General features: G+C 63.2%; 2 protein-coding genes across 4 annotated transcripts; both read left to right on the forward strand.

Annotated features, from left to right (window-relative positions):
- The first annotated feature begins 7365 nt into the window (after nucleotides 1–7365).
- Nucleotides 7366–12315, forward strand: ENTPD2 (ectonucleoside triphosphate diphosphohydrolase 2). The gene is made up of 9 exons (XM_047093691.1): nucleotides 7366–7482; nucleotides 8761–8878; nucleotides 9400–9550; nucleotides 9733–9892; nucleotides 9973–10200; nucleotides 10666–10920; nucleotides 11003–11122; nucleotides 11907–12041; nucleotides 12112–12315. Exons 1-9 carry the CDS (start codon nucleotides 7366–7368, stop codon nucleotides 12313–12315), a joined length of 1488 nt encoding a protein of 495 aa, XP_046949647.1.
- A 1965-nt stretch (nucleotides 12316–14280) lies between these two features.
- Nucleotides 14281–20142, forward strand: NPDC1 (neural proliferation, differentiation and control 1). 3 transcript variants are annotated; one of them, XM_047093785.1, is made up of 9 exons: nucleotides 14281–14573; nucleotides 17200–17346; nucleotides 18471–18605; nucleotides 18701–18874; nucleotides 18960–19026; nucleotides 19103–19187; nucleotides 19278–19357; nucleotides 19584–19680; nucleotides 19773–20142. In XM_047093785.1, exons 1-9 carry the CDS (start codon nucleotides 14462–14464, stop codon nucleotides 19839–19841), a joined length of 966 nt encoding a protein of 321 aa, XP_046949741.1. In that variant the 5' UTR covers nucleotides 14281–14461; the 3' UTR covers nucleotides 19842–20142. The 3 variants fall into 3 exon arrangements, with proteins under 3 accessions (XP_046949741.1, XP_046949740.1, XP_046949742.1); XM_047093784.1 differs by lacking the exon at nucleotides 14281–14573 and adding an exon at nucleotides 14689–15407; XM_047093786.1 differs by lacking the exon at nucleotides 14281–14573 and adding an exon at nucleotides 15321–16931.
- The last annotated feature ends 1672 nt before the right edge of the window (nucleotides 20143–21814 follow it).

Below are 21814 nucleotides of genomic sequence, written 5' to 3' on the forward strand. Positions count from 1 at the left end.
CATGTGTTCATAACAGCCTTACTGGTAATAGCCCCAAACTAGAAACTACACAAGTGTCTTTCTCTAGGTGATTAACCCAACAGAGTAGATTCACCCACACCCTGGAATACGATTCAGCCATAAAAGGAAGGAGCCATTGCTGTGCTCAACAATGTGGGTGAACTTCAAGGAAGTTGCTGAGTGGTAAAAGCCAATCTCAGAAGGAGAGGTTGTACCTGATCCGTTTACACAACAGTTGTGAAGTAACACAATTACAAAGGCTGAGAACTCACGTGGGTGTGGCTAGAAAGGGGTAGCATGGGAGCGTCTCGTGAAGGTCAGTTGAGTTTCTTGGTTGGTGGTACACATGGCTGCGAGTGTGATAAGACTACAGAGAGCCACACGTGTGCACACGCACAGACACGTAAGTGCATGTAAAACTGGGGGAATAGGGGGGCGCCTGGGTGGCTCAGGTGGTAAGTGTCCCGATTCCAGCTCAGGTCATGATCTCACGGCTCATGTGTTCAAGCCCCACATTGGGCTTGGTGCTGATGGTGCACAGCCTGCTTGGGATTCTCTGTCTCTCCCTCTCTCTCTGCCCCGTCTGTACATCGTCTCTCAAAATGAATAAATGAATCTTTAAAAAAAAAAAACCCAAAACACAAAAACAAATGAAATGCCCATCTAGGGCACTGGGGAAAAGGTATAAAGGATTTCCGTGCACATCTGGACTAAATTCTTCTATGAACTCAAGCTATAAATGGATATATGTCAAGACTTGTCAGAACAGTAAAAAAAAAAGAATTGATGAACCTACCATCACAGTTGGAAATTTAATACACATCCCTAATAATTGGTAGGCTGTGGTAGTTTTGAACACTACTAATAATTTGATGTCACGGGCAGAATTAGATTAACGCGTTAGTCAGTCTTACTAACTGGAGAACACACATTCTTTTCAGGCACACGCGGAACAGGTCTAACTGTTTACGACCACATGCTGGGGAAAAAGCCAGTCCGACAAATGTCAGAATATATTTGAGGATGGCTCTCAGACAGACCTCGCGCTCTAATCGGGATGCAGGGAAGTTCCAAGTCAACACCAAAAAGGGAACCAGAAGGAGCCCAGACTTCTGGATATTGAAATACACACACCTAAACAGCTCAAGTGTCAGATAAGAAAGTCCAGTGAAAGTGGGAAAAGTTGACCTAAATGGAAGCAAAAAGCATACAGCAGCCAACATACACAAGAGGGAGATGTACCCAGACACTTAGATACTCACATCAGGAGAGAAGAAGGCTAGTCAGTACTGAACTGGGCATTGAACTTCAGAATTTCAGAAGCCGGAAAAAGACCTAGCAGAATAAATAACAAAGCATATGGAAGGAAGAAATTATACTTAATTTTTAGTGAACATTTACTACATACTTGCTACTTTTCTCGATCCTGGGGAACAGACAACCGGAACAGACACAAAAATTCCTGCTCACATAATACGCTCAAGGTGGAGTGAAAGAGACGGGAGTACAAATCAGCGAAACAGAAAACAGGCCTCAGAGGGAACATCGCTGAAGGGGAATGCGTGGCTGAGAAGACAGACACCTGGCCAGAGGAGTCATCCGGGCGGACGGAAATGCTAGAAAGAACATGACCTGTGCGGCAGGAATTAGGCAGATACTAACAGCTCGTGCCTGTCCGCTTGAAGTGGATACGTTGCAGGAAAAACTCCAGGCCTGCGTGCTCCTACAGGCAAGTTCTCAAGGAACAGATAATGCAAATGCGATGTAACTTTTTCCAGAGGTTTGCGATGCTAATATAACCCTGATGGTCAGACCGAAGAGGGACTTCACAGGAAAGGACAAGTACAGTCTAACTCACTGTTAATCTTCAGAATAGAACTGTCACAGGGCGGGCGGGGGGTGCGGGGGGGGGGTGGGTTTAGCTGGTGGAGCATTTCGGCTCAGGTCATGGTCCCAGGGTTTCTGGGATCAAACCCTGCAATGGGCTCTGTGCTGAGCATGGAGCCTGCCTGAGATTCTCTTGCTCTGCTGCTCACGAGCTCGCTCTCCAAAAAAAAAAAAAAAAAAAGGAATAAAATTGTGAGTTATTTTGCGAACCACGGGAAAGCCATAGGCACATCCAACGGGAAGGAGAGGATGTTGTGTTATGGAGACGCTGGAAGCTGGGAGGCGTTCTTCTGAACCCACGTCCACTGGAGAGAAGCAGGGGGTCGGGGTGACGGCCACTGGTGAGCGGCGGGGGGGGGGGTCGGCTTCTTGCAGGAGAGGCGGTGCATCTGTCCCCGGCGGGGCGGGAACCGGGATTCTTTCCCAAGGACACTCTTCCGTGGAGCCTGCGCTGGGGGCTCCTTCCCGACGGCGCAGCGCCCCCTTCTGGCTGCGTTAGCGAGGTTTCTCCAGGAATGTGCCCACGCAACGGGTGTTTACATTCAGGGCCGCTTGTGGCTGAAATACCGACAGGGTTTTTCAAGGGACTTGGTAAGCTGGTTCGAGAGATTTCTGTGGAGGAGCTCAGGGCTCCAGCCAAAGAAGCAGGGAGAGGGGACTTTCCTCCCAGAGATCGAGACGCGCTAGCGCTCCCTGGCTGAATGCCCTGTGGTGTGGGCACGGGCCCGTGTCGCAGACCGGCCGGGGGCCAGGCACGCCCCGCCCGTCAGGGCAGAAAGGCCAGCCCACGGGATACAAGGCCCGGGACGACCGGTTCCCCAGGCGGGAGAACGGGAATCGGAACCCCTTCCTCTCACCCTCCACAAAAAACACGTCCAGGGGCGCCTGGGTGGCGCAGTCGGTTAAGCGTCCCACTTCGGCCAGGGCACGATCTCGCGGTCCGGGAGTTCGAGCCCCGCGTCAGGCTCTGGGCTGATGGCTCAGAGCCTGGAGCCTGTTTCCGATTCTGTGTCTCCCTCTCTCTCTGCCCCTCGCCCGTTCATGCTCTGTCTCTCTCTGTCCCAAAAATAAATAAACGTTGAAAAAAAAAAAACAAAACACGTCCAGGTGGATCAGACTCACAATCAGCAGGACGCAAAAACCTTTCGATTTTTTCCCCGAAGTTAATTCACTTCCTTTGAGAGAGGCAGAGACGGTGTGAGTGGGGGAGAGGCAGAGAAAGAGAATCCCAAGCAGGCTCTGCGCGGTCAGCATAGAGCCGGACGCGGGGCTGGAACCCATGAACCGTGAGATCATGACCTGAGCCGAAACCAAGAGCCTACGCTTAACGGACTGAGCCCCCCAGGCGCCCCTCGAACAAAGCCTTTACAAAGCGAGTCAGGAGAACACCCTACGACCTCCCGGTAGACTACTCACACGAGACCCCATAGGAGCAGAAAAGCAACACATCTGGACTAATTCAGAGTTTCCGTGACTTCGCTGCCAGGACGAACGTTCAGAGTCTACATAAAGAATGCCTGCAAGTGAATGCGAAAACATAAACAACCTCTAGAAAAGGCACTAAGGGCCTGAACAGGCACTTGCACAGCAGACAGGAAAAACACCCCGTCTCTCCAGAAACACAGGAAGCGCCACAGAAATCTCGAGGGTCCATGTTCACCAGCTTCTCACAAACCGTCAAGTTGTGACGTCAATTCCAAACGTCGGAGAGGACGCAGGGGAACCAACACTGTGTGTCTGGTCTTGGGAGTGCCGGATGGCGCCCTCATTTTGAAAACAATGTAGTGTTTGCTGGGGATGCTCACACACATGCATACAACCACCCACTTGTTCCTAGGAAGTTCCCCCAGGGAAATGCGTGCAAATGCAAATGCAAATGCAAAAAAACAAAAACAAAAACCAGCCTGGAGCTAGAGACCCCTGCGTGCTCGTGCTCATGCTCATGCACTCGGATGATGACGTGCAGGCTTGGGGGAGCCAGGCCAGAAAACGGTGCAGCAACCACAATACACCAACCACAACTTCAGAGGTCTACGTGGACGGACCTCAGAAGTCACCTGAGCGAAAGAAGCAAGTTACAGAACCATCTGTGCAGCACGTAAACATAAACTGCGGTCCAGCACCAGGAAACGCAACAGATATATTTATTTAGGGGGAAAAATATATATGAACGCAAATGCGTGGATAAGTGGAACACTATAGAGAGAAATATGAGACTAACGAACGTAAAACCCAAGAAAGTGCGTGGCTCCGACTGGGGCCACGGAGGGGTCTTTGATGTACCCGTTCCCCTCTTGTGTGTTTGTTTGTTTTTTAATAGGTTTCACGCCCAGCGAGGAGCCCTGTGCGGGGCACAGGACCCACGACCCTGAGAAAAAGGCCTGGGCTGAGATCACAAGCCGGATGCTTAACCCACTGAGCCGCCCAGGCGGCCCCGTGTTGTTAGTCTTCCCACCGTGCACAATTGCCCCACCTGCTCTCCTGTGTGTCTGCTGTGCCTCACAAGGCGCCACAGCCTTTTCCCCTTCCCGGGGTCCCTTTGGTCAATCCGCTCTCCTCAGGACAGGTGGTGGGTGGGCCTCCCCTGTGCCCACACCGTGCGGTTCAGGAGCACCCCTAGCTCACTGTGCATGCACAGATCCTGGTGCACAAGTGTTTGCTGAATGACTGAATGAGCACGTGAAGAAAGGGAGCAGTGAGTTGTGAACGTGAATGAAGGGAAGGGTCACCAAAGTGGACTCTGGATGTGGCCGGAAGGGGGAGCCAGAGCCCTAAAGGCCAATCACAGGAAGAATCATGACTTACAGGCCCCACCAGGGAAAGATGCGCACTACCTCTCCTATGGGAAACCCACCCCCTCCCTGAGACCCACCAGTGGCCGTCACTCTGAACTCTCGCTTTTCTCCAGTGGACGTGGGCTCAGAATAACCCCTTCCTCCGTCTCCTCCATAAAACAGCATCCTCTCCTTTCTTTGTCAGATCTCTGCCTGTAGTTTTGCTGGAGTTTGTAAATGGCCAACTGCGATTCTGTCATCCCCAAGTACACCAATTTTTGCTAGTCAAATAGACTGTCTTATTTTTCAGGTGAACAGAGTGAAGGGCCTTTACCGGTTAAGAGGTTTCAGCCATAAGACGCGGCGCCTCCCAACGGGGAGACTGAGGCAGGCATAGCCAAGATGTCAGTGGGCCTCAGCAAGGGTCCGCGACCTGGGAGGCCTGGATCCCTCTGGCTGCACCTCTGCAAAGGCATTCCTCTGCCAGGACCCAGGGCCAGGCCACATGTAGCACATCTGGAGCCCTCCTCCCCCCCCACCCAGTCACCCCTAGGTTCCCAGAGGCCCCTCCCATGGTGAGTTCCTGCCAGGAGCCCCCTTTCGTGCCCCCCCCCCCGCCCGCCTCCCACTCAGGAAGGACGTCTCTGCACCAAGGAGGGAGGTTGCGGCCCCGGTTCCGTCTCAGAGAGAACTCACTCTCAGGCTTCGTCCTGGCTGCCCCCTGCTCCCTGCCTGCTTTCCTTCTCTTCCGGGACTAATCTGGGCCCTGGGCCATGAGCCCTCCCGCATCCAGGCCTCCACTACCCTGGCCCCATCCTCTCCCGGCTGGTGGGTCTCCGTCCGAGGACCAACCAGAGCATCAGGGAACCGTGCCTGGGCTCAGTGCGGTGAGGTGTGGGGGCCGGGAGGGGGGCCAGCACAGGGTGGGCGGGCCTGTAGGCAGCGCCCCGGCTGCCCTTTCTTGCGCTGGGCTCCCTGTGGGCCGCCTTTGTCTCTTTCTTTTCAACTTAATCTGCAGGCCTCTCCCTCCTCTGGGCTCTCCCTGTGGAAGAAAGGCCTAGAGGGAGGGGCGGGGGGGGTGCCCGCAGAGCCAGAGCCCTGTGCTGGCCACACCCGGAGACTCTGCTGGGGCCCAGCCAGACGGGGTTGCGAGCAGGCTGAACCATCTCCGGGATTCCCACCCTTTCTGCTGTCGGGGTCCAGAGCTGAAAGAAAAGCTCCTTCACTGGGCCAGTGACACCAGCCCCTCAGCCTGGGCAGCATCCCAGCCCAATTGTTCCTGCTGGTTCCAGCCAGCCCGGGTGCTGCCCAGACCCTGTCCCCATCAAAGGCCACCCTTTGGCCACCACCTCCCTGCCCCCAGTCACTGGCGCTCGGGGTGGTCTTGCCACATGGCTCCCTGCTGTTACATGGCTGGGATTCTTGGTGCCGGAATTCCTGTTTTGCCTAAGGCCCGGAGTGGGGGTGGCTCCCGGCCAGGGAAAGGGGTGATGCTTGGCTAGGCTGGCTCACAGGGTGCCTGGGGAGTTAAAGCACAGAGGCCAGACGGTTCAGGGGATTAAGGGCAGAGCTGAGGTCCAGGGCTGGCTGAGCGCTTCCCTATCCCAGTCAGCATCCAGGGACCTGTTGGCGGACAACCAGGGCTGGGAGATCTTCTCCCTTATCTCCTTGTCCGGTGCACAGAGGACCCTCCTCCTGCTCCCCACCCCCTGCCCTCCCCAGTCCAGGCTTCTGGGCACCCCACTCTCCAGGCAGAGGGGGTGTCAGGGATGGGCCAGCCCCTGAGCCAGGAGACTGGCACTGGTCCATATGAGCTTGGGCTCTGGTCTCTCAGGTCACTGTAAGCGTGACCACCCTGCCCCTTTCTCTAGGTGTGTCCTCACCTGTCACCTTGGCACTACGGCTGTGTGTGGGATAGGTCTGGCTTCATGTTGCTTGGCTGCCCTGCTTTGAGCCCTCAGCACCTTGAGGGCAGGCCCAGACTGGGTCACTCTGATGTCCCCAGGGCCTGACTGTACGTTTGCAGCTACCTGCCGTGCGGCCTACAGCTGGGTCAGCACCACTGGCTGGCTGCCCCTTGATTTCATGGAGAGTACGGCAGGACCCCAGCCGGGACCGGTGCAGCTCCTGTCGCTAGTGGTGGCTCCTTCCGTCAGGATCGGGCCGGAGAAAAGCTGGCCACGCCGGCGGCCTGGCCCTCTGAACGAGGCTGCCTGAGAGCCAGCCCAGCCCACCCTTCCAGGCCAGGCCTCCTGCCTAGACTCTCCTGGAGAGGGCTGGGGTTTCTCTAGGTCCTGCCCAGGGGAGGTGGGGAGAATCCCCCAGTGCCCACAGGCCGACCCTGGTAGCCAGCACGAGGGGTCAGGGGGACGCGGCAGAGGGGACGAGTGTCGGAACTGGGCGGACAGGAAGCAGGAGGTGCTCGATGGCCGCGACCGGGGGCGCTGGGAGGGGCGGCGCGGGTGATTCAGCCGACACTTCTCCCACCTGCGCTCGCGGGGCGGGCGGGCAGTGGGCGGGGCGGCCAGTCAGTGGGCGGTCCTGGTCCGCCAGTGGGCGGTCCTGGTCCGCCGGTGGGCGTGGCCAGCCGTGGCCTCTGTCCGCGCCCCGCCCTGGGCGCCTACCCCCGGGCCCCGGGCCCCCGGCCTCCAGCTCCCTGCCGCCCGCCCCTTCGACAACGCCTGGTGCGCCCGCGCCCCCGCCCATGGCTGGGAAGGTGCTGTCGCTGCTGCCGCCGTTGCTGCTGGCCGCGGCGGGCCTCGCCGGGCTCCTACTGCTGTGCGTCCCCACTCGAGACATCTGGGAGCTGCCCGCCCTCAAGGTGCACGCTCGGGCATCCGGCGCGGTCCGCGGAGTTGCGGGCCCCGGCTGGGAGGCTTGGACCCGAGCAGGGCCAGGCTGCGCTCCCGCGGCAGCCGGGGACCCCCCCCCCCACCCGCGCTGCGCTGCGCTCCTGGCCGGGCGGGGGGTGGAGTCCCGGGAACTCCCCGCTCGCGGTGCCCGTCGCGTAGCCTGTCAGGGACGCGGCCGAGAAGCTGTCTCTCCGCTCCCCAGATGCAGCCCCAGGACGCCCCAGGCTGCGGCTGGATCCGCCGCCCCCAGCCCTGTGCTGCGCCCCAGGGATACATACCCTCCGGGTTCAGTCAGATGGGGTGCGGCGGGTGTCAGAGCCTAGGGACCCCTCCCCACCCACCCGGTGGCCCTGACAGTGCGGGGTCTGCCCTTGAGGGGCGCCCGGTGGGAGGACAGGCCCGGCTGGTCCTAGAGGCGTTGGGGTGGGCTAGGCCAGATCTGCTCCCGCCAGGCTCCTGCAGTCCTGCCGGCTGCCTTGACCCTTTATTGGACTGGTAGGAAGAGAGCTTTGCTGGGGCCATGTGGGTGCTCCAGGCCCCAGCAGCCCAGGATGGGAAGTCGCAGGAGTGGGCGCTCTGTAGCCAAGGGCCACAGCTCGGGGGCTGCTGAGGCTGGGCGGCGGTTAGCCCGCTGATGCTGCTGTTCCCGGATTGGGGAATAGGCCTGGAGAGGCCCCTTTCCCCTGCTCAAGAGGGCACGGGCTCCAGTGGGGCTCTCAGTGCTGGGAGCCTGGCCCTTGGAACTGCAAGGAAGGCCCACGTGGCCCCTCTCAGCTCTGCAGGACCCAGCTCAGAGGTGCTGGCCTCGAGGCTCCGGGAGGGGGTGCCTTCAGGCATGCTCCCACATCCTGAGGCTGGGCTGAGGTCAGAGAGGTAGGGACACAGACGTGGAGAAAGCGTGGGTGCAGGTGTTCCTGCGACTGGGTTTCTCTACTGCAACCTGGGGACCTCACGTCCCTAGGGCGTTTCCGAGGGTGGTCCCGGGACTTTTCTGACACTGACACAACCCTTCAGCTTGCCCTTGCCAGGAAAGTTCCTGCAGTCAGAGGAGAAAAGGCTCCTGGCTGTCTACCCCTGCCCCCATTCTCTCCCCTACCAAGCCGTGTCTCTGTGGTCGTCCCTGCCGCCTGAACCCCAGTACTTCCTTCATTCTGGAGGTTCCAACCTTGCCACAGGGTGGGGGTGGGGGGAGACCCGGGGAGCCAAGGGGCGTGGCCTCAGGTCCCCACCCTCACCCCCATTCCCAGTACGGCATTGTCCTGGACGCGGGCTCTTCGCACACGTCCATGTTCATCTACAAGTGGCCTGCAGACAAGGAGAATGACACAGGCATCGTGGGCCAGCACAGCTCCTGTAATGTACGCGGTAAGGCCCCCTGCGCCTGGACACCCACTCCACTCACTGTAGGACCTCAGGCGCCCTCTCTGGCCTTAGCCTCTGAAGTCAGGCGCCTTGGCTCGATGCCACTGGGGCCTGCTCCAGGAAGGAGCTGCAGGAGCCTCCCAAAGAGGCTGGGACCCTGGGCCTGGGAGAGGCTGCAGGCAGTTCATTCTAGAAAGTAAGCCTCAGGCAGTGACTGGGAGGTTTGGGCTTTGCCTGGCCCAAGACTGGCACACCCAGGCAGGCCCCTTGGGAGGCTAGGCCAGATTGACAATGCCTAGTGCTTTATCCTGGCACCTGGGCCCACACCCATGGGCGGGCAGCAGCCTCAGAGACTCTGGGTGGCCCAAAGGCAGGTAGGCCCTTTTGTCTCTGAGGGCTTAAACTGGGAAGGTGTGTCCAAGCTGCCACCGGGCTTGGGAGCCCAAGGTCCCCAGCCCTCCTGGCCCATGGCTCTTCCAGGGGCTGGCTGTCAGGCTTGGGCCCATCTCCCTGTCCCCCTCCAGGAGGGGGCATCTCCAGCTACGCAGACGACCCTTCCAGGGCTGGCCAGAGTCTCGTTGAATGCCTGGACCAGGCGCTTCAGGAGGTGCCCAAGGAGAGCCATGTGCACACGCCCCTCTACCTGGGAGCCACAGCAGGCATGCGCCTGCTCAAGTGAGTGTGCCCTTGACCTTCCTGGTCTCCACAGACCCTCAGCATAGGGTGGGCCCCACACACCCTCAGCAGCGGCCCTGAGCGGGGACCCACGCGGCCGACCGGCCACACACGGTGCACCCCAGCAGCAGGATCTTGGCTCCCTGGCGAGGATGGCCCTCAGAGTCCTCCCTGTGTTACAGCCTGACCAGTCCCGAGGCCTCGGCCAATGTGCTCGCGGCTGTGACCCGGACGCTGACCCGGTATCCCTTCGATTTCCGTGGTGCCCACATCCTCTCGGGCCAGGACGAGGGGGTGTTCGGTTGGGTGACGGCCAACTACCTGCTGGAGAACTTCATCAAGGTGGGCCCGATGGTCAGCCCAGCGAGCCAGGGGGCGTGGCACCCACCCACCAGCTGACCCCCACCCTCCGCTCCCCACAGTATGGCTGGGTGGGCCGGTGGTTCCGGCCAAGGAAGGGGACGCTGGGGGCCATGGACCTGGGGGGCGCCTCCACACAGATCACCTTCGAGACGGCCAGCCCAGCCGAGGATCCAGCCAATGAGGTCCGGCTGCGGCTCTATGGCCAGCACTACTGCGTCTACACCCACAGCTTCCTCTGCTATGGCCGTGACCAGGTCCTCCGGAGGCTGCTGGCTGGTGCACTCCAGGTGCCCCACCACCCCTGGCCCGCCTGCACCGCTGTGCCCTCCTGGAGGGAGGGGGGTGAGAAGAGATGGGAGCTGAGGGTTCAGAGCAGAGCCTGGACCGAGGAGGGCTCCTCCGGCAACAGGAACCAAAGCTGGGTTGTAATCAGCTGGCAGGATAGATGCGGAGGGATCCTTCCTGGGGAAAAGCCAAGTGGTGGTGGTGGTGGGGGGGGGGGGGGTCTGGCGAGTGCCTGACTGGGGGAAAGGGGGGCCAGGGCCAGGTCTCCAAAGGCCTGGATTTTGTCCAGCATATAAAGGGAAGCCATAGATTGCTCCTGAGTGCAGAAAGCGATGTTGCCCAAGCGGGACTTACGAGAGAGTCAACAGGCAGGCCCTCTGGGGAGGCTTTCCAAAGGCCCTGGGCAAGGGGTAGCGGGCAGACTCTGGAGGGAGAGTGATGCCTATCACAGCCCTACATTCCCCTAGACCCACGGCTTCCACCCTTGCTGGCCGAGGGGCTATTCTACCCAAGTGCTGCTTCAAGACGTGTATGAGTCTCCGTGTACCGCGGCCCGGCGGCCCCAGACCTTCAACAGCAGCACCCGGGTCAGCCTGGCAGGGAGCAGCGACCCTGCCCTCTGCCGCGGCCTCATCTCAGGACTCTTCAATTTCTCCTCCTGCCGCTTCTCCCGATGTTCCTTTAATGGCATCTTCCAGCCCCCAGTGGCTGGGAACTTCATGGTGAGTCCAGGGGGTGGGAGTGGGGGCGGGTGCCCTGTGGCGTGTGGGGCCTGCTCATGGGGAGACCGTACCCCCCTTGCAGGCCTTCTCTGCTTTCTTCTACACCGTGGACTTCCTAAGGTCTGTGATGGGGCTTCCCGTGGCAACCCTGCAGCAGCTGGAGACAGCCGTAGTCGCCGTCTGCAACCAGACGTGGAGTCAGGTGAGGCCTACTCCCGCCTTCCCCGGGGTTGCCCCGGTCAGCTGGAGGCCCCGGTCAGCTGGCATCATGCCTCCCTGAGGCCCGACCCTAGAACCGAGATCTGGAGGACAGAGCGAATAGCAAAGGCCCCGTGGCAGCAGGGCGCACAGAGGGAGATGGGGTGGGGACTGGTTGCAGCGGGAAGGACCGGCGGAGTTTAGGGGTGGGGAAGCCAGACTTTGAAGACAACACCCAGGCTCCTGGGGTCTGCCCCCGGTTAGACGCTGTTACCAAGTAAAGGAAGACGGAAGCGCTTGCTCAGGCGGAGTGTCAGGTGTCTGCCAGACCCCGGGAGAAACACAGTGTCTGTGGGCTCTGGTGGTGACCGAGGCCCCGTCCTGTCTTCTCTGGGTCTAGTCGCGGGCAGACTTGGGGGGGGGGGCGGGGAAGCGGGGGACAAAAGGCCAGCCCAAGGCCCATGCGGAGGGCCTGGAGCTTCTCCTGTTGCCCTGACCACGGGCTAAGGTCGCTGCCAGCCTGCTGCGCCCTGGGTGGTCATCCCTGCTGTGCCCCCGGGGGCCCACCTCCAAGGCAGGGGTGTCCACTGCCATCCATCCACAAGTCACACTGTCCTTCCTGGAGGGCACAGTCCTGCCCTGGGCGGGGAGGAGGTGGCCCCTCTGGCCCCTCACTGCCCGTGGGTGTGTGTTGGGGGGAGGGGTGCGGCACGCCGCCGGCCAGCGCTCCTCGTGGGCCGGGACCTCCAGGTGGCGGCCGGCCCGACAGTCTCCCCCGCGCGTCCCAGCTGCAGGCTAAGGCTCCAGGGCAGCGGGCCCGCCTGCCCGACTACTGCGCGGGGGCCATGTTCGTGCAGCAGCTGCTGAGCCGCGGCTACGGCTTCGACGAGCGCGCCTTCGGAGGGGTGACCTTCCAGAGCAAGGTAGGAGCTGGCGGGGGTGGGGGTGGGGGACCCCCGGGCCGCGCGGAGGCTGAATGCCCCTCGCCCGCAGGCCGGGGACACCGCGGTCGGCTGGGCGCTCGGCTACATGCTCAACCTGACCAACCTGATCCCCGCCGAGCCGCCGGAGCTGCGCAAGGGCACAGACTTCAGGTCCTGGGTCGCGCTTCTCCTGCTCTTCGCCGCCATGCTTCTGGCCGCCGCGGTCCTGCTGCTGCGCCTGGCGCGCTCGGCCGGGGCGTCGAGCGCCATCTAGCGGCGGGCCGGGTCCCGGCTCCCCGTCCCACCCGTGACGCCTCCGCCCCCAACGCTGCTCAGGCCGAGACGGGGGGCCGGGCCCACGGGGGACCGGGGTGGGTGAAGGGTGCCACCTCCGGCCCCTGCCTGCCTGCTGCAGCCTTCTCCAGCCTCCAAGGTCTCCTGCTCCTCCCCGCGCCCCCCCCCCCCACTTCCTGGGGGTGGGGGATTCAGACCCCCCCCCCGGAGCCCTGGGCCGGTGACTTCAGGACTGGGTGTCTAGGGACCCCCACCCCGCCCTCGGGAGTCTGGGTCTGCATCGGGGCGGTCAGAGCCCACAGGCTGGGAACGCAGCGCTTCCTTGTGACAATTTTGTAATAAAAGCTTCTTCCTAGAGCAGCGGAATGTTCCTAGGGTGGGGCCTCCTTGCTGCTGCCTGCCCTCCCTCCCTCCCCACAGCTATGTTGGCCAGGAAGGCCTGCTGCTGGTCCCCAGGGTGGCCCCGGGCTCCTTCTCCTTCCTTCTTCTCTGGGCCCGGACCGGAGCGGTGAGGGAACCCTGGTCCCCTGGTCCCCTGCTCCCAGTGTGTGGCCTGGAGTAGCTGTGGGGTGGCCGAGCCAACACAGACCCCGTGTCCCCTGAGTCTTCTCCGGCCAGCAGTGCCCCTGCGGCACCTCCAGATCTGCATCAGTGACCCAAGCAAGATTGGAGCTGGGCCCTGGCCTGGAATTGGCCTGGGGGTGGGGGTGAGGGCGGGGAGCGTGGAGGTGGTGCAAATAGTGGGCAAGGCAGCTGTCTGGCTACAGTCAGTGCTGGACGAGTGAGGGGGGCGGTGGACAGACCCTCGGCAGGAAGCGGTGTTGGGGGCTGTTGTGATCAGGGCCAGGAGGGCCGCGGGGCCCATTGCTCAGAGAGACGAACCCCGTGAAGAGGCTGGGCTGTAAAGCCCAGGGGCCGCCACACTGGGACGCGGCTCCCTTCCTGCCTGGGTGTGGTCTTCCGCACCCAAAGAAGCACCAGGTGCCCCCACCTGCCGCTCCTGCAACCTCCTCCCCCAAGCACTGTTGCACTGTTCGTTAATTTAATTTTTTAATTTTTCCCCAGCATGGGAAGGCATGGTCTTGCCTGTGTCTCCCTGCCCCCAACCTTTCTAGAGAGTGAGTGCCGACACCATTTCTGTCTGGTCATTGCAGCGCTTGAGGGCAGCGCTTGCTCTGGGGTTTTGAGCCATTTCACGAGCCCGAGGGCAGCCAGCCCTACCTTTGGGATTGTGACACAAAGGGCTGAGAAGACGCATCGGGTGTGGAGGCTCACCCCTGTTCTCTGGGCAAGGTGAGCCGGAGGGAGGTTTCCAGGTGGCAGGGGTGGCTGTGCTCTCTGGAGGCAACCGGTGCGCTGTAAGGGTGTGCATCCATAGGTGCGTGCTGCCGTGAGACCTCAGGGAGCTAAAGGCTGTCACCTAGGGACCGTGGACAGCTCCCAGCCGCTCCAGGTCGCTCTTGCCCCCTGGCGGCCTCACTAAGAGCAGCCGCCCCATTCCCCCGAGCGGTCACCAGCACCCGCCTGGTCCTGCGAGGGTCTGCTGCTGTCCGTGTGTCCCTGAGGGCCCAGGTGCGGACGCACCTGTCCACCCGTGTGCGCCTAGTGTCCCTGTGTTCCTGGGGCTCGCGCCTCCAGGCCCAAGGCAGGTGCCCCGCTCCAGCGGGGCGGAGGTTGGGTGGGAATTGACGACAGAGAGGGGACCCGAGGGAAGTGTGTCCCGCGGAAGCCCACCCCAGGCCTAGCCGGGTTTGTGGAGGACAGAGAAGGCCCCCGGCTGCAGAGGCCACAGAAGTCGGGGCGCCCCGAGGCCCCGAGCGAGGAGGTGGAATCGGAACTAGAGGAAGGGGGAGGGGGCGCAACCTGGAGGCGCCGGCCCGCCCCCGCAGGTGGAGCGCGCAGGCGCACTCCCCGAGCGCCTCCCGCCGCCGCGCCTGGATCCCGGATCCTTTGCCGCAGCGTCAGCGCCGCCGCCGCCGCCTCTTTTCCGCCTCCTTTCCTCCTCCGTCTCCGCCTCCGCTCCCTCCTCCTGCTCCGGCTCCTCCGCCTCCCGGACGCGGCGCCCGCAGCCCGCGCCGAGCCCCGGGCCGCGCGGTGCCATGCTGCCCCGGCGGCGGCGCTGAAGGATGGCGACGCCGGTCCCTCCGCCCTCCCCGCGACACCTGCGGCTGCTGCGGCTGCTGCTCTCCGGCCTCGTCCTCGGCGCGGCCCTGCGCGGTGCCTCCGCCGGCCGCCCGGGTGAGCCAGCGCGTCCAGCGCAGGCCGCGGGGGCGCCCGGGGGCCGGGGAGCGCTCGGCTGCGCGGCGCCGCCGCCCTCGCCCGGCCGCAGGCCCCGCCTCGCCCGGGATGGGTAAACAGGCTGGGCCCGGAGGGCGCGGCGCCCTAGGGGCCGCCGAAGGGCTCCCCCGGATGGCCCTTCTCCTGGGTTCCTGGCGGCGAACCCGAAGTTCACGCGCGTCTGGCCTTTGTCTCTGGATCCGTGGGCTTGTTGTGTGTGTGTGTGTGTGTGTGTGTGTGTGTGTGTGCGCGCGCGCCTGTGTCTGAGGAGGGTTCTCTCCGGGTGGGCCCGCTGCTGGGAGTCTGTCCTGTGCGCGTCTGTGTGTGTGCGCTTCTCGGCCTCCGCGTGTCCGGGCCTGGCTCCGGGTGCCTGCCGGCCTTGCTGCTGGTGTCCGTCCTGGGGACTGCCTGTCCCCGTGCGTCGGGTGGCAGTGGGGACGAACCTTACCTTGCTGCGGTGGGGGAGTCTGAGTTGTCCCAGGCTTAGGGGCTTGTTCTGGCCTCAGTGGGGCAGGAGGGCTACCAGTCTGGAGCTTCCTCCCTCACCTCCTGCCCTGGAGGGCCCCCTTATGCGCTAGGGGCTGAAGGGCATCCCCCAAGGTATGCTCCGCAGAGCCCGAGGAGCCCAGCGTCCTGGGAGACGGGCAGTGAGGCTCCAGGTCCGAAGGTCTGCGGGAACCCAGGATCCAAAATGCACCCCCACTCCAGGGCTGAACTGGGAGACTGTGCTCACACATTCATTCACTTCTCCTGGCAGCAGCACAGGAGAGGTGCTATTCTTAGCCCATTTTACAGGTGAGAAAACAGGTACAAAGAAGTTAAGTGACTGGTAGGTGGTACAGCTGGGGTGCCAACCTGGGCCGTGTGGTTCTGTGGGAGGCCTCCAGAGGCCCCTTGGGCATAGCACCCCTGGACAGGCGGCTGGGGCACGGCTGGCCAGGGATCGTGAAGGCTGCCCGCTGAGAAGCTGACACTAGAGCACGAAGGGTGCGGCCTCCCGAGGAAATGCAGCCTCTGTGCTGAGCCCCTGGGGTGGGCAGTTGCTGTCCCAGCTGCTGATCAGCCTTATGCTCTCACAGCTGTGGGATGTGGTGCCAGCCAGTCTCCAGCTGCCGCCGTTCCTGGGGCCTCGTCCTGCACCCGAGGCGGGGGGCGGGGGGGGGGGGAATTTCCCAGGATTAGCGAGGCAGCAGCCATGTCTTTCTAGGCTGGAGGACTGGGAGTGGAGGGAGGCCTCTGCAACCCAGACCCTGGCACCAGCTTTGCGCTTTGGGCCTCTACCCCTGGCCTAGTGCACTCTGGGTTCTCAGCACCAGGAGCAGGGACTGTCTGGCTTCCTGGGCACCCAGCTGGTGGGTGGGGTCCAGACTGATGGGCTGACACAGGCTTAACGTTTAACTAGCCCACGCCCCAGGCCGGCTTTCTGATACCGGTGCCTGTTGACCGGAGGTAGTGCAGGATGGGGTCCCCGGGATGGGAGTCTGCCTGCTTGCCGCAAGGACTGCTGGGACTTCCTGCCTACAGACAGGAGGCTGGGAGTATCAGGTTACCAAGGAAACCAAGTCAGGCCAGCCAAGGTCTGGAGAAGGACAGGGCTGGGGAGTCCCTGATCCCTCACATACCTTGGGCTCTAATCGTCCTCCTGCAGTATACGTGTGCGTGGGGGGGGGGGGGGCTAGGTAGAGAGGAGTAGTCCTAGTCCTCCAGAGATGCCCCATCCCAGCCTCCCCAACCAGAATTGATGGGCCCGCTGGGTATCTTCCGGGGTCCTCTGGCTCTGCTGCTCATACCTGGGGCCAGCGTCCCAGGCCTTGGGAGAGTCCCACGTTTCGAGGCAACTCTCCTGCATCTGAGAAGGGAAACGGGCGTGGAGGCCTACTAGCTGTGCATACAGGACTCCCCGGTCCCTGGCAGCGTGGCTGCAAGAGTGACCCTGGCCCGGCTTCCGTATTTCAAGCAAGTCAGATTTGCTGACCGCATGCTAGAGCTCCCCAACCCAGCAGTTTCTCTGTGCTCTGGTGACAGGCCAGAGGTCAGACGCTGGAGGAAGGGCTGTCTTCCCTTGTTCTGGGCTGTCTTCCGGCTCTGCTCTGGGGCTGGGGGATGGCATGCTGGGACTTGCAGGACAGTCCTGACGTGGTGGGAGAGGTGGGCGGCCGGCATCCTACGCTGTCCCTGTCAGAGACGGGCCTGGGCCCCACCTTCCGGGGCTCCCAGCCTGGATGGAAGGTCCAGGGCTTGTTCCGGGCACGTTGCAACTGCAGGCAGGACCCGGAGGGCCGCACGGCCCTGGCCAGGAGCACTGTTGCTGTGCAGCCGGTGAGGGAGGGCTTCCTTACGGGGCTGGCTCAGGCCTCCCAAGTGGACCCTGGGGAGTGGGTGGGGCAGGGAAGTTCCAGTAAAATGTTGGGACTGCTTGTCTTCCTGGTCCTGATTTCTGGCTGTTGGGAGGAAGGGCCTGCCCAGAACAATGGCCGGAGCCAGGCCAATGGGTCAGCTCAGTGGGGGAGGCGTGGCCAGGGCGGTACTGTCTCTGTGCAGGGGCTGAGCCAAGCAGGGCGGTGACCCGGCTCTGCTTCCTTCCTAGATGCCGCTGTCTGTCCTGGGAGCCTGGACTGCGCCCTGAAGAGGCGGGCACGGTGCCCCCCTGGCGCGCACGTCTGTGGGCCCTGCCTTCAGCCCTTCCAGGAAGATCAGGAAGGGCTCTGTGTACCCAGGATGCGCCGGCCTGTGGGTATGGGAGAGAAAGATGTCCTCCCCCCTCCCCTGTCCGGACACAGTCGCCACTCAGCCTTGGCTCCTAGGTCCCTCGAGCTTTCTCAGGTGCCGGAGACTCTTCTGTCTCCGAGTAGCCTGGTGATCTTTCCAGATAGCACCAGCCCAGAGCCTGGCAGTGCGCCGAGGCCTGGGGCAGTTAGCCCCTACCGGGACAAAGGGTGTGTGGTGTGAAATGCTGGGGTGACTCCGGGAGAGAAGGGGGTTAGGGCTCCCCAAGTCCTATCCCCTGGGCTGCCCCGCCTCCTCGCCCAGGGTGACCTCTTTCTCCGTGGCTCACTCACCCTGTGCAGTCCATGTGGCTTACCGACCGATCTGAGCCCAGGATGTCTGGACAGCCAGCCAGGTGTTGAGTGACTTCAGGTGTGAAGGGGATTACAGAGGGATGCCGGGGGAGCTGAAGTCTGGCGGGGCAGGAGGACCTTCCTGGCTGTAGGGGAGGCAGGGGAATGAGATGTACAGGCTTGCTTCTAGAAGGTGGCAGGCGTCCTGCTCTTTCGATGCTGTGCAGAGTGTCGGCCTGGAGCCTCTGTCTGAGCTGTGGAGCCCACGGCAGGGACGGGGAGGAGGAGCCGAGACACCAGCCCTACTCAGAACTCAGAGAGCTGCCCTCAGTTCCTACTGATGACCTGGTTGGGGGGGGGGACAGAATGGGGCCTCTCCCCTCTTCTTGAGGAGCCACTGCCTGTCTTGGTAGAGAAGGGGTGGAGTGATGCATGGGTAACAGGTAGGGCGAGGAGCACCCTGCCCTTCTCCTCCTAGCCTCTGCACGGTCCCCTAACTCCTCTGCTCCCTTGCCCCCACCCCCACTTTCCTGGGAAAGCTGCCGCTCCTGTGGACTGCCTTCGGCTGTCACCATGGCAACTCAGGATGGCCGGGGCTGGCAAGCTGGTACCTGGTCCTCTGGCCACCACCGGCTCCTGGGAGGAGCCTGGAGGGAGAAGGAGGCCTAGGCCTGGAGTCTGCTTCCCGGACCGGCCTCACCTTCTCTGGAGGGCCGCCCGCAGCTGGCGTTGCCAGGGATGGGCCAGGAGCCTCTCCATCTGATGGCCCCTCCCCCCACCCCACCCCCCACCCCCCCAGGGGAGAACCTGCCCAGGCCGAGACTGGAAGACGAGATTGACTTCCTGGCCCAGGAGCTGGCCCGGCAGGAACCCCGGCACTCCAGGCTCACAGCCCAGCCCCAGCTTGAAGGCGGACAGCAGCACCTGGAGCCCGGTGAGCCCCAGCCGGTCCCCCTGCGTCTCCCCACCACTTTTGACCCCCCAGGCTGGTCCTGTGCTCTAACCTTACCCCCTGCCTTCTCTCTGCAGCAGCCACCCTGGGGCTCTCAGAGCGTCGCCAGGACCCCAACCTGGGCCTCCCCTCCACTCGGGGAGCCCCTGCACCCACGGTCCACACATCCTTGGGCTCCCCGGTGTCGTCTGGGCCGGTGCACATGTCTCCCTTGGAGCCCCGGGGCGGGCACGGTGACGGCCTCGCCCTCGGTAGGTCTGCGGGTCTGTAGGTCTCCGTGGGCCGGACGCAGGGTCCCGCCCAGAAGGCCGTCCTCACCGCGCCCCCTCCCCGCAGTGCTCGTCGTGGCGTGCTCGGTAGCCGGCGCGGCTGCTCTCGCCGTGGCCGCTCTCTGCTGGTGCAGGTGAGCGCGGGGCGGGCCGGGCGGACTGGGGACCGCGGGCGGCGACCCCGCGGGTCTCAGGCTCCACTCCCCGCAGGCTGCAGCGAGACCTCCGCCTGACTCAGAAGGCCGACTACGCGGCCCCGCAGGCGCCGGGCTCCCCCGCGACGCCCGGGATCTCGGTGCGTGGCCCCGCCCCGCCGCCCCACCGCCCCGGCCCGGCCCCTCCCCGCCCCGCCGCGGCCTGACCTCCCTGCCCTCCCCCTGCACAGCCGGGCGACCAGAGGCTAGCGCACAGCGCGGAGATGTACCACTACCAGCACCAGAGGCAGCAGATGCGGTGCCTGGAGCGGTGAGAGGCCCCACCCGGTCCGCCCGTCCCCATACCGGCCAACCTACCCGGCCCGGCCCCGCCGGCTTCGGCTCGCCCACCCTCCTCCCCCCGCCCCCCCCCAACCCCCCAGCCCGCCGCCCCTGCCCTTGGGCTCTGGGGCCAGACGCTCCGAGGCCCCCCTTGCAGCCCGGGCCACCGGCGCTGGAGGGCGTGGGAGGACCGAGCCGTCCCGCCCCCCACCCAGGCATAAAGAGCCGCCCAAGGAACTGGAGTCGTTGTCGTCCGACGAGGAGAACGAAGACGGCGACTTCACGGTGTACGAATGCCCCGGCCTGGCCCCCGTAAGTGCTGGGGCCGGGGGTGTGGGGGGGGGTACTTACTGCCTCCTGGGCCGCTCCCCCGTGCACCCCGAGCCTGACACTGGCCTTCACAGACCGGAGAAATGGAGGTCCGGAACCCGCTGTTCGATCAGTCGTCGCTGGCCGTGCCCCTGCCGCAGTGACCCGAAGGCTGCCGCCCACCGGCTCGCGGCCCGCACGGCCCACGGGTGGGGAGGGGCAGGGCTTGGAGTTTCCCCCTACAGAGACCGTGTTGAAGGTGGGCGTGCTTGTGGCTGGGCCAGGGCACCAGGGCGGGAACCCCTCATTGAGCAGACTCAGCCCCGGCCTGCCAGGGACCACGTTCCCCTTGCACCTGCCCTCTGGAGTGGGAACCGCAAATGAGGGGGTGGGGCGAACCCCCTAAAGACCAGGCGCGGATGAGGCACCCTGGAGACAAAACCATTAAAATACGTTTCAAACCCACCACCTTGGTGTGTGCTGGAGACCGGCCTCCGTCCCACCATCTGGGGCTGCGGAGGATGGGGGTGCAGTGGGGACCTGGGGCTCCTCCCACGCTCCGAGGGTGGGGGAGGGGCATCTCTGCCCCCTGCTGGGGAAGAGAGGCTTTATTTTTCCACCAACACGGAGGCCTCACCCCTACCGCAACTTCTCTCTCAAGTCGGGGAGGGAGGGGTGAAATGTGGGGCCAGGCGGGTCTGGAGTTGGTACCACCCCCTAAAAGAGCCCATTCCGTGTATGCTAAAAAGGGCAGCGGAGCGGGGGAAGTGGGCGCCCACGCACACCTGGCAGTGGGCACCCGAATGCCATTCTGCTGTTGCCCACCTGGGCCAGAAGGCGGGGAAGAAGCAGGCGCTGAGTGTGGGTTTGTTACAGGGACCACAGAGACACCTGGGCCCCTGCAGCACGTGGGCACGGCAGGCAGAGGGACCTGAGGGCTGCGGGCTGCACGCAGACCAGGGTGGAGCAGGTGAGGGGGGAGAGGTGGCCGGGGCCCTGAGTGTCAGGAACGGGGTCTTGGCCCACACCAGCCACCCACCCGGGAGCAAGGATGCCGGTGGAGGGGAAGAGTGACCTTCAGGTGGAGGTTCAGAGCGGGGGTGAGGGGGACCGCGCTGTGTCATCAGAGGTGTGGAGGGGATTCAGGGAAGAGGAGGGCCTACTGCAGACGCGGACGGGGTGCAGGGATTGGACCCGTCTGCCCCACTGAGGCCGGGGGGCGGGGGGAGAGGGTTGGGTTCAAGAGAGGAATCTGAATTTCTTTTTTAATGTTTACTCGTGTATTTTGAGAGAGAGAGAGAGAGCGAGCGGAGGAAGGGCAGAGAGGGAGAGAGAGAATCCCCAGCAGGCTCTGTGCCGTCAGCTCAGAGCCAAACGTGGGGCCCAACTCATGAACCGTGAGGTCCTGACCTGAGTCAAAGTCAAGTTGAGCCACCCAGGCACCCTGAGAATTCTGAACTTCAGGGGCGACCCTGAGAGAGGGAGACAGCCGGGTTCCTGAGGAGAGACCGGTGGGCTGGGCTGGGGGAAATGAGGTTGCCCCTGCTTGGAGCACACGGCCTGTCCTAAAAACGTCTGTCTCTGGGGCTAGTGCCCACAAGGCTGGGGAGTCCTTTCTCCCCACCCTGGCTCCTGGGCCGTGGCCTTGGGCTGGCCCGCAGCTGGGAGCCTCAGTTTTCCTTCTGTGCACTGGTGTGGGAGATGGAAGGAGGCAGGTGCAGGGAGCTGGGAACCTGTGTGGGTGAGGGCAGGGTGACGATCGCGTGTCCGCTGTTGCTTACTCTGTGCCTTCAGGGGAGATAGCCACGGAGGGAGAGGTGTGGAGGGTCCCAGCCTCCCTCAGGAAGGCCCAGGCGGTCTGCATTGCTGGCTGGCTCCTATATACCGAGGGCCAGGAGGTTCCTCTTGAGCTCTGGGGTCAGGCCGGGTGTCAGGACCCTTGCCTTTCCCGCTTCCTGTGGCCTGACCTGGGCAGGAGTGGCCACCAGGGCTTTGCTAGCTTCCGTCCCCAGTGTCCTTGCTGCCTGCTCCCCAGGGCCTCAGACAGGAGGGTCCTTCTTCCTGGGCAGCTGCAGTGAGGCAGGAACCGGTATGTCTGGGCCAGGGAAGCAAGGGCAGGGGCTGGGGTCCTCCAGGC

The sequence above is a fragment of the Lynx rufus genome, unplaced genomic scaffold, assembly GCF_022079265.1.
Source record: "Lynx rufus isolate CCGP_SWC_20201006 ecotype Redwood Valley unplaced genomic scaffold, mLynRuf1.p SCAF_36, whole genome shotgun sequence".
Lineage (NCBI taxonomy): Eukaryota > Metazoa > Chordata > Mammalia > Carnivora > Felidae > Lynx > Lynx rufus.